The sequence below is a fragment of the Mustela nigripes genome, chromosome 4 (genome assembly GCF_022355385.1).
Source record: "Mustela nigripes isolate SB6536 chromosome 4, MUSNIG.SB6536, whole genome shotgun sequence".
In the NCBI taxonomy this organism is placed as follows: Eukaryota; Metazoa; Chordata; class Mammalia; order Carnivora; family Mustelidae; genus Mustela; species Mustela nigripes.
The window spans coordinates 168,495,003-168,508,413 of record NC_081560.1 but is presented as its reverse complement, the minus strand read 5'-3'; the positions used below and the strand labels follow the sequence as shown (position 1 = coordinate 168,508,413).

General features: G+C 41.6%; 1 protein-coding gene across 2 annotated transcripts in view; it reads right to left on the bottom strand.

Annotated features, from left to right (window-relative positions):
- Positions 1–13,411, bottom strand: part of SORCS3 (sortilin related VPS10 domain containing receptor 3) — a 586,552-nt gene that overhangs the window by 41,033 nt on the left and 532,108 nt on the right. For both annotated transcript variants that reach the window (XM_059398521.1, XM_059398522.1), the window contains 3 exons: positions 12,819–12,936; positions 11,677–11,810; positions 682–795 (listed from right to left, as the gene is read on the bottom strand). In XM_059398521.1, the coding sequence (XP_059254504.1) occupies positions 682–795; positions 11,677–11,810; positions 12,819–12,936 (366 nt within the window). The remainder of the gene's footprint in view (positions 1–681; positions 796–11,676; positions 11,811–12,818; positions 12,937–13,411) is intronic.

Genomic DNA, 13,411 nt, shown 5'->3' with positions numbered 1-13,411 from the left:
GGAATCTCAGTCCCAGCCCAGATCTACCAAATCAGAAGCTGCATTTTAACAAGACTACTGGGTGATTCATAGCACATTAAAATCTGAAAAATGCTGTCTCAGATCACCGATCCATTTTCCAACTCTCTTCCAGCAAAGGAGAGCAGAAGACAAGAAGTCTTTAAGGCAATATTTTTTCAAACACCTGAATAATTGTAAGTGAGCAGGAAGAGAAACACACACGTCATTGGGCCATTAAAGAAAGTGTGGGGCTTGATCTTCTTATCCCAGGGAGCCCTAGAATGGGACTTTTGAATTTTTAGTTTCAGTTTCTAGCACCAGCCAGGAAGAGCCTTAGTTCATCTATCCCTGGAGAGCCCTGTAATATGTGGCTACCACTTGTATTAATTTATTTCCCTCAGGGCCCCCAAAATAAGGTGGCATCTCTTTCCAGAAGAGAAGGCCTGACCAAAACCATAGCTATGGTCTGTCAGAGGCAAATGGAAAAATGCACTGAATATAGTAGTCAGAAATCTCTTCAGATATTTCCAAAAAAGGTAAAGAACTCCTCAGCCTTTCTCAGAAGCCCCTTGTAAACAAACTCTCTATGCTCCAACTCGCTTCAACAGAAATGCTACCTTTAATGGCAATCTAGGGAAACAGAAGAATAGTGAATAGAGTTTCTTTAGGTGTTTTACTTACCCAGTGCTGTTTAGGTAGCTTTGACCAAGACTGCAGTCCTTTGATGGGGATGCTGGGTTGTACCAGAAAGCTGGGACACACTGGCTCTCTCCATGTCTCTCATAGCCATAGTCACTGTCCAGAAAATGAATATTGCTCACTGGTATAGACGCATAAATGCTAAAACACCCTCCCCCCCCATACACAAACACAAATACATCCTACAGCCATCCAAAAAGCTGCAATGCATTTTTCAAATATTCCTGGCAAAGAGCAAATATTCAGACTTTGTGGATGGAGTTTTAGGTTTAGAAATAATCCTCAATCATTGGAAATTCAGTGTGCAGAAGTGTATTATCAAATGAAGATTCCAGGTTTAAAAAAGGTATTGATGTATATCCTATAGCAGGTACAGTGGCTGAAGTTGGGTATCAGGGATGCTAGAAGCTTAAAAGAATCTTCTGGATCACAGTAAAATTACTGACAGAAGTAAGTGATAATGACAACCAAGATGATTTTAAAGGTCAAGATTCATTTCTGGGTAAGATTCCACAGGTGTTATTCCAAAATTAATTTCACAGATTTTATTTTAACTTTTCCTACAAATTCTTCCTCAAACAAATATATACATTTGCATTCCTGTAAAACAAACAGCCATTCAAACTGTCTCAAATACATGTAACACAGCTCCCATTTCCCTATAAGAACACCACAAAATCGCGGTTCTTTTCTGTGTTTTCATAAAAGCCTCGCTATAATAAAAAAGAAAGTCAGGTATGATTTCCCCTTCTTCCCTCCCATTTCAAAATGAAGAAGTAAGACCAGTGTAGAGAGGAGGGCCCCCATCTGAAATGCGAATGGTGTTTCCTTACTTCTTGGGAGTTTCATAAGGCTCCCAGATGCATAAATGTCAGGGTAGAAAAAGGTAATAAAGTAAGTATTATTGCTCTTGAAACCAACCAGAGGTCAGTGAGGGTAGCTTCACTTGGCAGGAGAATTCATGCTTCTAAGTTAAGCATCCAAGGGTTTCCTGAAACCCACAGGCCAGGCAGAACAGCCTGGACATTTGAATATTGATCCACTGAGTGTTAATGAAACATAAAACAGCAAGGAAAATCACTCTCTCCAGACCTACCCCTCCTTTCTTTTTCTGCTCCAATGTTCTTTGAGCCAAGATTTAATTAAAGCCCAATGAAAATGGAGGCAAATTTTGGTCTATGTGTGTGACTAGGGTAGGAAAGGAAAGGAGATAGGAATACAAGTTCAAGTCCATGTTTATTTATTACTCAATATGTGCACTGTCCTGGGAAAGAAGTGCAACTGTCCTTGCCCTCAAGGACTTCAAGTCTTTGGGGAGAGGGATACAACATGCCTCATATCCAACCAAAGGACATACAGCAGGAAGCAGAACATGGTGATACAGTATGAAGTGGTACCAACAAGAAGCACCAACTCACTGATGAGATTATTATATAAAATGTCCTCCCAGCGTCACCACATTCTACCTCCTCACCATCTTCCTCCACACCAGACACCCACCTGAACAATCGAGGCCAACTTTTCAACCCTCTTTGCCTCTGCATTTTTAGTCTCTGGCCTTGAAGCACTCTACCTTGTCTGTGTCTGGAAGTTTGCTAAGTATCATTCTTCAATATCTAGGTCAGATGAGGCCTTCCCTGATTTCCCAGACAAAATATTTGTGACCATAGCATGTTGGAAACATTGAAGCTACAGAGACCTCTGTTCATTTTGTTTGCCCATGTGAGAGTTCAGAACAGTACTTAGGATGTTGGGGTGCTAAATATTTACTGAGTGAATGAATACTCCAATTATGCTTAAAAGTAATCACACTAATGCCTCTGCATTGGGTCTATCTCTGCAGGCAGATATGAGCCCATAGTTGACCTTCTAGTGTGGACCAGAGAAAGCATCCCAAGTGTGCTACAGAGGCCTGGGCTAGAACGGTAGCAGGCAAGACCATTAATCTCAAGACCGTATCTCAAGATATGGCATGTTTATATGAAACTGGAAGAAAAGAAGAAAGGGAGAGGTCTGTCAAGCAAATCTTTTGCCGTGCGTCCTGATCAATGATTAGAGATCTCCCAACTGGCAAGTTCACTGGGGACTTTGTAGTAGCTTGTAACTGCTCATGAGAATGGACTTAAAAGTTCAGGAATTTTGCAAGATCATTGATGGTTGTTAAACACAGCCAGTATCAAAACTTAAGTTACTTCACTCTGACCCTCTCCCTTCTCATGCTGTTTCTCTCTCTCTCTCTCAAATAAGTAAATAAATAAAATATTTTTGAGAAAAGGTGGTGGGGGGCGCACCTGGGTGACTCAGTTGTTTAAGTGTGTGCCAAAGGCTCAGGTCATGATCCTGGAGTCCTAGAACCAAGTCCCATATGGGGCTCCCACTCAGCAGGGAGCCTGCTTCTCCCTCTGACCCTCTCCCCTCTCATGCTGATTCTCACTCTCTCTCTCTCAAATAATAACTAAAATCTTAAAAAAAAAAAAAACTTAAAAGTTATTTCAAATTTTAAATAAATTATATTTGTAAGGTAGTGAACACACAGATGCCTCATGATTTTGCTACATTTATTATCATAAAAATATTGTTATATATAAAACATTATGTATTATTATTTTACCTATGCTCCTGAGGTTATTTACATTTATGTGCCTGTATGGTAGAAATACTATATAATGTTGTGCTACTGGACATCTCTTCTCAATTCTGTATTCACTAATGTTACATTGGTGTCTCAAAATCAGCCACATTTGGGGATACTTATAACAATCAGCAAATGCTACTAATGAGGGCTTACTTATTTATTTGTTCTAAGAGAGCCGGTGGTTAAATATTTACCAGCACAGCACTGAATATCTGATTTCTAAACATTGCTTATCTGTAGCAACGTTTGGGCTGTGGTGTTATCTGCACTGCTTCCAGAAAATTCCCCAGTTGCTCTATGAGCTAAAGCCATTGAATGTTCTGCTAACCCTAAGAAATATTAGTAACCTTTGAAGGAAGGGTGCCCTCCTAAACAGCTTTGGGAAGAAGAGAAATGTCTTAATGCTCCTTCCTAAATGTAACCATCTTAAGCAGTTCTGTTCAGCTCTGCTACCTGTTAGGGATGCAGTAATTTAAAAAGGTGCATCAGGCATGCTGTTTAGCCCCAAAGAGAAAAAGCAACTCATTAATATTTAATAACATTAACAGAAACATCACTGGCTGCCCCTGAGCTGTGGATTTCTTCATTAACTTCTGCTAAATGTATATTAAAATCTCATACTGCCCAACCTACCCCACAGCTCTAGAGTTTGCATGATTTCAACAAATAAGCAGTTCCAGCTGCTGCTCCAACTTCCTGGGGAAAAGGTGTTTTTCTGTTGAATTGTGACATTTGGAAAGAATGTGCCAGAAAGTCTGATTTGCCTCAGGGAAGTATGCTGCCACAGCTTCTGCAAACACATAAGCAGTTTCCTTCCAGAAATAAGTCACCTCTGCATCTTTCTTGACTATAAAAGGGTTTAGAACTTCTAAAAAATTAGGAGGGAACGTGTCCATTTCCAGGAGATGTATGTCCTTCAAATCCCGTTCAGGGAAAAACCTTAGACGGTCTAAAGAAGGAACAGAAAACTTCAGAAATCACAAAACTTCTGCATATCAGAACTGGGAGCCACGCAGGTATTCCTTGGTCCTGATCCTCTTAGTTGGTAGGTTGGAAGGGAGAAGCAAAAGACAGGTGATATGTTCAAGATTGTACACCGCTGACAATGGCACATGGAGGTGATAATGGAGACTCCCAACCCTCGAAAAACATTTGTACACACTCATGGAGCACCCACTTAATAAAGGAGGATGTGGTCCCTGGGAAAGACATTCTGAGACTCTTTGAGGCCGCCCAGAAGTCATGGTTTCTTCTGGCCCACCTCCTGGGGCTGTCCTACTCTCAGACCATGCGCAGCCCTATCACTGCTTCACTGACCCCCAGTTCCTCCATTCTCCCATTTGGCAGTTGAGATTCCAGGAATAGTCATCCTCGGCTGTTTCTGTCTCATTTTGGGAGACAGGATCGCCTGCTGGTTTGGGATTGGACAGATAGAAATTTTTGGCAGGTGCAGAGTGAACACTCAACAAACTGGAGCAACCCCCAAAAAAACATCAGCACAAACAATGGAATAATAATGAACACCATCAGCATTTCACTAGGGCATAAGCCTAATACAGGCATAGAGAAAGATGATTACATCCATACTATTTCAGAAACTGTTTGAATAACCCAACAAACACCCCTCAGATATTTCTCCTTATCAAACCCCATGCTGGCCATCTTTCCCCATCCATCTACTCATCAACAACTCAACCCTCAACTCATTCCTCTACTCAACAGTCTCATACATCTGCATTTTCTGAGGTGCTGCCCTTATTCCTTATACTTGACAGCAAGTCTACACATAACCTGCTACAGGAAGGCTTCCACCATTACTCCAGTCTTCAACACTCTTTGCTTGCATCATCTTTGGCACTAACAGGTAGGACCAGTGCTGTCTGAAAGAACCACCTCTTCTACATCTATGCTATCCAGTATGGTAGCCACTAGCCACATGTGAGCACTAAATACCAAATGTGGTTAGTGCAACTGAAGAATGGAATGTTTAATTTTATTTCATTTTAATGCAAATAACTACATGTGACTGGTGACTACTACATTAGACAGGATTGGCCTGGATTATAGAATTTAGTACCTAGTTATATCATTATTAGCTGTTATGTTTTCTTTGAGTTCAAAATTCTGGTTCATCTTTGCCTTTTCTACAATACTCGTCTACAGAAAAAACATATAATTGGGCTCTATATGCAGAATACTTGCTGTTGGATGGATTTCAGACACATCTGCACTTATGGACAATAGCATTCCCTTATCTCTTCCCCCTCTCTTCTGCATTACCACAGGATAAACTCACTATGTGGATCTGGAACCATACTGCCCATGGAAGGAAACACCAAGACTTAGGACTCTTGGGGTCAGAATATTACGATTTTGAAGGAGTTACTTAACCTCTCTGTGTCTCCAAGTCTTTATCTATAAAAGGCCTACCATAACAGACTCTCCTTCCCGAGGCTGGTTGAGAAGATTAAGTAAGATAATCCATCTAAAGGACTTGGTGCATAGTAGGTATTGAGCAAGAGTTACTGCTGAGTGAGTGGTTGGATGAATAAGAAAAAGGAATGACTAGGCATAATTTCTGGTTCAACCTGGTTCTTGCTGAAGAAAGGTATTTGCCTCTCTCAGAAGGCAGCTCCTTTCTAGGAGCTTCATATGACTTCAGAGCAGGACCCTTAAACTCCTTTTTCTGACTACCCGCTAGTCCTTGACAAACTTAATTCTCAGGGCAGATTTATCCCTGGCTCTTCACCAGAGCCACAATGGAAGTGGCACTCTAGAATAAGCATGAAGCTGCTGACCAGAAACATCACTATTCATGCAAAAGTCATGCTTATTTCTGACATGCACTCTGGGTAGAAGAGTGCATGTTATCCTACAAATAAAGGCTTTTGAGAATCTATACAACTTCCATCTTCAAAAAAAGAAAGATATCCTCCCTTTCTGGATCCCAGGCTATACTCTTGAACTTTTCCACCAAAATGAAGACATTTACTCCATCCTTCTCATCCTCTCCTCCTACCTCCATCCATCTGATTAAAGTAGGTTACTCCCTCTCCCTGCTGTCCCTGACACCTAAAAGTTGCCTGAACCAATCAAAGGAACATGACCTGATTTGGCTTAGGCAAACAAGTAGGTAGATTGTGCGTCATAATTACTTACACTAACTGAGCCAGGCTTTTTCAGATTCTTTAGCTAATAATACTTTCTAGTAGGAAGGACCACTGAAAAGGACACAAGGCTATGAGATTGTTGCTAGGCACCGATTTCCAGCAAGGACACTGGAGACAAACAAACGATATTTGATGGAAAAACTGTATTATTAAATCAATACCTATACTTATTGACGTTCACTTAAAAACAAAACAATCTCAAATATTCAGTTCTATTGTCTATAAAAACCACTATAGAAAGACAACAGAAACTTCAGAAATGAAACTGTCTCTTCCATACTCAAAAGTAGTGCAAAAATATTCTTTAGGTCACATGATTATTTTTTGCTCTTACTCGCAGATTCTGACCACTAACCCAGCCTCAAGTCTTGTATGTTTGTTTATCCTACCTTCAACTCAAGTGGTTCTTTTTTGTTATTATTATTCAAGTAAAACTAACACAGTGTTCTATTAGTTTCAGGTACACAATATAATGATTCAATTGTATATACTTCTCAGAGCTCAACAAGATAAGTGTACTCTTAATCCCCATCATCTATTTCACTCATCCCCCCACCAACCTCCCCTCTGGCAATCACCAGTTTTTTTCTATTTTTAGGAGTCCTTTTGCCTTTTTTTTTTTTTCTTGTTTGTTCATTGTTTTGTTTCTTAGATTCCACATATGAGTGAAATCACATGGTATCTGTCTTCTTCTGACTGACTTATTTCACTTAGCATTATACTTTCTAGGTCCATCCATGTTGTAACTGGCAAGATTTTATTCTTTTTTATGGCTGAGTAATAGTCTGTTATAAATATAGATATCCTTTATCTATCTATATAGACAGAGATATATAGGTCTAGATATATCCCATATCCCATATATATCCTCTATCTTCTCTATCCATTCAGCTATTGATGGCCATATCTCAGCTGCTTCTATAATTTGGCTATTGTAAATAATGCTGTAATAAACATAGGGGTGTGTGTATATATATATATATATATATTTTCAATTAGTGTTTCTATCTGTTTTCTTCAGTTATATATCCAGTAGTGAAATTATTGGATCATATAGTAATTCTATTTTTTTTAAGACTTTATTTATCTGACAGACGAAGATCACAGGCAGGCAGAGTGGCAGGCAGAGAGAGAGGGGGAAGCAGGCTCCCCGCTGAGCAGAGAGCCCTATGCGGGCCTCGATCCCAGGACTCTGGGGCCATGACCTGAGCCAAAGGCAGAGGCTTTAACCCACTGAGCCACCCAGGTGCCCCGGTAATTCTATTTTAAAAATTTCTTTAGGAACCTCCATATTCTCTTCTACATTCATGAGATACAATTGACAGTAGAAAGACTACCTACCACATAATACTTCAAATACCACCTCCCCTCAAAATTCTATAAAGTCTTCTTGAACACCATATGCCTATTAGAATTTCAGTACCAATGGTCAAAACTACTTTATCTGAGATTGTGTTAAAGTTAACAGGACATTCCAGATTAACTTGTATCAACAGCAGTTAACCTAAGTCATTTGAGGATGAATTTTAACTTTAGAATAACTAAACTTTGGGAACTGTTTCCTCTGAAACATAGGTGACTCTAATAACAAAGACTTGTTTGATTTCTTAAGAAATAGTATGATATATGGGAGAGAACATAGGATTAGCTAGACTTGCATTCAAACTCCAGATTTCTCTGTTAGGTGATCTTAGCCAAGTAACTTTCATTCCAGATGCTCTTTTTCTTCTCATTAAAATGCCATAGTAGCAATGTTGATATTCCAGAGTGTTGGGTCCAGTTGGTACCTCTACCAATACAAGTATGAGAACCAAAGAGTACCTTGCAAAGCCTTTTTATTTTTTCCTACTTCACTCACAGATGCATTCTTTTTTTAAACAAAAGATTTTATTTATTTGACACAGAGAGAGATAGAGAGCGCACAAGCAGGGGGAACAGCAGATGGAGAAGGAGAAGCAGACTCCCTGATGAGCAAGGAACCCAAGGTGGGGCTTGATCCCAGGACCCTGGGACCATGACCTGAGCCAAAGGCAGATGCTTAACCAAGTGAGCCACCAGGCACTCCTCACAGATGCATTCTGATAGCAGTTCCCAAGGAAGAACTCAAAAATATTTTAAGCAATGCCGCCAATAATGAGTGAATAGATGACACCCAAAGGTACTACTTTGTAGACAGGACTCATTTGGATCTATAAGCTCTGGTTTACTTGGTAAAAATACCATGGGGACCACTTAACTCTGGGATACAAGATTAACAACAGCAGCAACAACAGCTACCATATGGATGTTTACACCACTAGGAGGGACCCCTTACCTACATTAATGATGTAGATTAATTCACTGACTCCTCCCTAGCAACCAGTGAGATCCCTAGCAACCAGTAGGATACAAGATCTGTATTTGTACTTTACAGCCAAGAAGGCGAAATCATAGAGATTAAGAAAATTTCCCAAGGTCAAAAACTGTGAATATCAGAGCTGGGATTTTTTTTTTTTTTTTCCAGACTAGTAAATGCTAATGGAACTCCTGAAAAAAAAAAAAAAATATGTTACAATTCTTCTTTCTCCATTCTGGGGTTTCCCAACAGCAGGTGAGAATCTATTACAGCTCAGAGAGACACAGGAGAAAACGTAGCTAGGCATGTGAAGACAGTGTGCCTCCAGGAGGCACAGGGACAGAAGGGACACAAGGAAGACTGAAACTCATATTCTGAATATTCAAGCTGACATCCATATGTCATGCAGCATAATTAGCAGGAACCTACTGTGTATATTGCTATGACAATTTTGCTGGATTGTGGTTAATAATTGAAAATTAGTCTTCCCAAGTGTGAAAACATCCTCTGTCTCCAAAGGGTCAGAAGTGTCACAGATAGGACGCTGACATTCAAATTCAATTCCATTTAGCGTATCCCATTGGAATGATTCTCAGTGAGGTCAAGCTTTCGAAGGCATGAGTTCAGGGATTAAGTGTGGCTAGGGAGCAGCCACAGTCTTCTAGCTGGCTCGCAGTGACCAGTTATGACCCTGGTAGAAAGTGGGGAACCACGGATGGCTTCCAGCACAAAGCAAGCTTCAGAAACAGGCTGGATGAGGTTGCTGGGTAGGAGTAGCTGTTCTGCACCCATCTGGATTTACTTCTGCCGTTCAGCACCAGAAAAGCCCAAATGCAACTCTGTCACTGCCCTTCTCTGTTTATATACTGATGCCTAAGCCCTTAGCTTTGTCTTTTAACCTGGAACTGTTTATGGAAATATCCAGATTGAATTTAAACTTCTGACTATGATGTAGAGGAGGAATTCACCCAGCTGGGATCAGAGTGGGATCACCAAGGGGATCACCCATGCCCAGACTTGGGACATTTGTTGACTCTCCTAAAAGGAGCAACATTTAGGAACATGGTGCAACTATTTCATCTACTATGGGTGAGTCGAGAGTCCCCGCCCTCATGGCACATGCATTCTGTCAGGGGAAGGCAGGTGATAATAAAGCAATCAGGAAGCATGATCATTCCACATGATGATTACCACGGAGACCATGAAATCGGGGGAGGTGTCAGAGTGACAGGGTGTAGGTGAGACCAGGTGGTCTCAGACAGCATTTCTGAAAATGGTGAGTGCTGGGAATTGTGGAAGCCTGATGATTCACAGACCTTTACCCCTGGGCCAAATAATACATTATATGTTAATAAAAATAATTTATAAATTTTTAAAAAAAGCATTTCTGAAGCTGATATTTTTGTTGAGATGTGAGCTATCCAGCGGCACCAGTCTTGCTGAGATCTGGAAGAATTCCTTACAGTTGCTGTCGTCTCTGCTAGCAATGAGCCTGGATTAATTAAGATACAGAAAGAAGATGGTAATGTGGCTGCAAAATGGTGAATGAGGGGAGAATGGTAAGAAATTAAGGCACAATGATAGCAGGCCACATCAGCTAGAGTGGAGCAAGGCAAGGAAGGAAGATGGCATGATATTTTAAGCAAGAGTGGAAGCCACTGGAATGTTTTAAGTGTAGGAGTGATAATATCTGATTTGGGTTTCTACAGTCTAATTTTGGTTGCTGTGAGGAGGAGAGGTTTTAGGGCAATGAGGGTGGAAACAGAGACCACAGACTGCTGCAGTGTCCAGGTTGTGGTAGATATGGCCAGAGGAGCTTTGGGTTAAAATATGTTCTGGAGGGATGCCTTGGGGGCAGGGGGGGGCTCAGTCAGTTAAATGTCTGACTCTTGGTTTTGGCTCAGGTCATGACCTCAGGACTGTGGGATCAAGCCCCACCTTGGGCTCCACGCTCAGCAGGGTGCCTACTGGAGATTCTCTCTCCTTTTCCATGTCCCTTCTACCCCTTGCCCCTGCCCACACTCTCTCTCACAAGTAAATAAATAAATACGAATGAATGAATGAATGAATGTGTTCTAGACATAAAGACTCACAAGGACTTGCAGATGGCCTAAACCTGAGGGTAAGGGAAAAATCAAGCTCTCCTGGGATCTTGATTTTATCAACTGCGTGTTTTATAGAGTTTGGAAAACCGGTCCAAACAAGAGCTGAAAAACTGCTCCCAATAGTAAAGGTTCAGGAAGATCTCGCCCTGGGCCACACCGAGTCTGAAATCCCTACTAGCAAATTCCAGGGGACATGGTGACTGAGTACGAACATGAACACACATGTCTCCATCCTAGAGGTCAGTGAGGTCAGAGCTGGAGGTAAATTTGGAAATTTGTGAATCTTTTGTTAGTACGTGCGATTTAGTTGGTCTTTATGGTTGTCATTAGAGGGGAAAATGATGAAAAGAGAGAGTGTTCCTGTGGAAAAATCACTGTTTGAGCTAATGTGTCTGGAGGTAGCTGTCTGCGGCAGCCCTCAGAACTCTGTCAGTGCCCCACCCAACCTCTCTGGTACTTTCCCAGAGCTGCTAACTGAAAATGAGAAGGATCCCTTGGACATGCTGCTCTTATAGAACAGTGAGCATCCCTGTGAAAATGTCTCCTTCTGTCTTCCTTCCAGGGATGTGGACTTCTTGTCTGACCCAGGAACTGGAGCCATCAGACCCACAGGCCGGCAAACACACCTCTCACCTTTGGGTCATGACTTTCTCCCAAACCTCCATCCTCATCTCCATCCCGCAACAAGTTAATGTCTGGCTGAAACTGACAATGAGACGCCAAGAGACTCACCATTCAAAGTCCCAGTCGGCACAGACACAGGGTTCTGAGACCACCGTCCCTGAGGAATCTCGGCCCAGGGCACACTGAGCTCCTGGCTTGCGTTTCTTGAATATTTTCCTTTCTCCCATGACACAGGGCTCCCCCTTGGAAAGAAAGTCCATAGTGAGAGAGGCAGGAAAACACAAAGGAGATGACATAAACCAGCTTCTCTATAAGAAACATTAGCCTTTTAATTCTCTTTTAGTTACACCGTGTAGCAATCTCTTTCCCAGTAACCATTTAGGAGTCTCAAGGGCAAAGGGGCCAGTCTTTTACTACCACACAAGAGGAAGACCATGGAGCTGTCCCATCACTACCCTTCACCCGACCTAGCCAATGATGCTACTTCCTCTTGTTTCTTTTCCACCTTCAGAGAGAATGCAAAGGTTCTAAGCCATCCTCACAGATCTCCAAATTACCTAAATGACCTCAGCATAAATTCTAGTGGAAAAGAACCTACTTCCAGCATAGTTTTTACACCATCTTCAGAGTAAAATTAAAGCTGGTCCCAAAAGTTCCCTCTCTCTGATAAACAACCATGCCCAAGTCCTTATTTCTAAGCAAGTGCAAAAAGAGGAGAAGTTGGTACAAATTACATGAACCTAATTGTTCTGAGAATGTAGGATTCTGCTTATGTTGCATAGCTACAAATATCTGCTACTCCTAGAGCTACTCACTTCCATCCCTCACCCTTTCTCTGTGGTCTTGTTTCCAGTGCTTCAGGGACTCTTACAGGGGCTGGCCTAACAGATGTTCTCACCGTCTCCACTGAAAGATGAGATGGTGAAACTACTAGAAGGTCTCCCGGCTGTCCGGGCTTATTTCTCCACAGATAGAGCTAAAGCCCCAGCTTATCATTGTCACCTCACTCCTAGGTGATTTGGTGACTGCAATGGGTCGATGGGGATCCAAGGGTGAAAAGGGGTCCTGAAATACCATCTGTCTATGCTGGACCTGGATATGTGGACTCCAACCCTTCCCCCCAAATCTACTATTATCTTTGGATGGCTCGCTACTTTCCACCTCCGAATAGGAAGGCCCAGAAATGACCAAACAGGGCTTGTAGTAGCTCTTCCCCCTAGAAGCCAGTGTGCCCCTGCCCTCTGGTGTACCTGATTGAGCAGGTGCCAGGTCTGATAGTCCTCCTTAGTGCACCGCCGGCTGAAGATAGATTTGTAGTCCACTTTCACCAACTGCCATTCAGAACGGAGGCTGAAGTGGCCAAAAACTCTAAGTGTTTAGGGGAGGCATGGGAGAGACAAGCAGAGAGAGCCTCCTAGTCAGTCACTAATGCACAAAGACTAGAGGGAGAGAGAATTGTATTGCAGTCTGGATTCAACAGGTTCTTCCAAAACGAGGTCTTTGAGGGTCACTGAGGACAAAGCGCACCATTTTATAACTCTAGCCAAATGACATGGTATTCACAGAGAGTTTAAAACTGGCCATTTGTTCAATTGCAAAAGTAATATATGTGCTTTATAAGAAGCACAGAAAAATATGAAGGAAAACATAGAAAGATATGAAGGAAAAAATTCACCCAATAGCTCAAAATTTTCTACCCAGATAGAACCATTGTGCATAATTTGACATGTAGCCTTTTTTTTTTCTCCTTAATGCAAGCACAGGTGTTTTATCTACTATGTCTACTAACAGGGACTCAAGTTTTCATTTGCAAAGTAAATTGTACATATGTACGTTGGAGGGG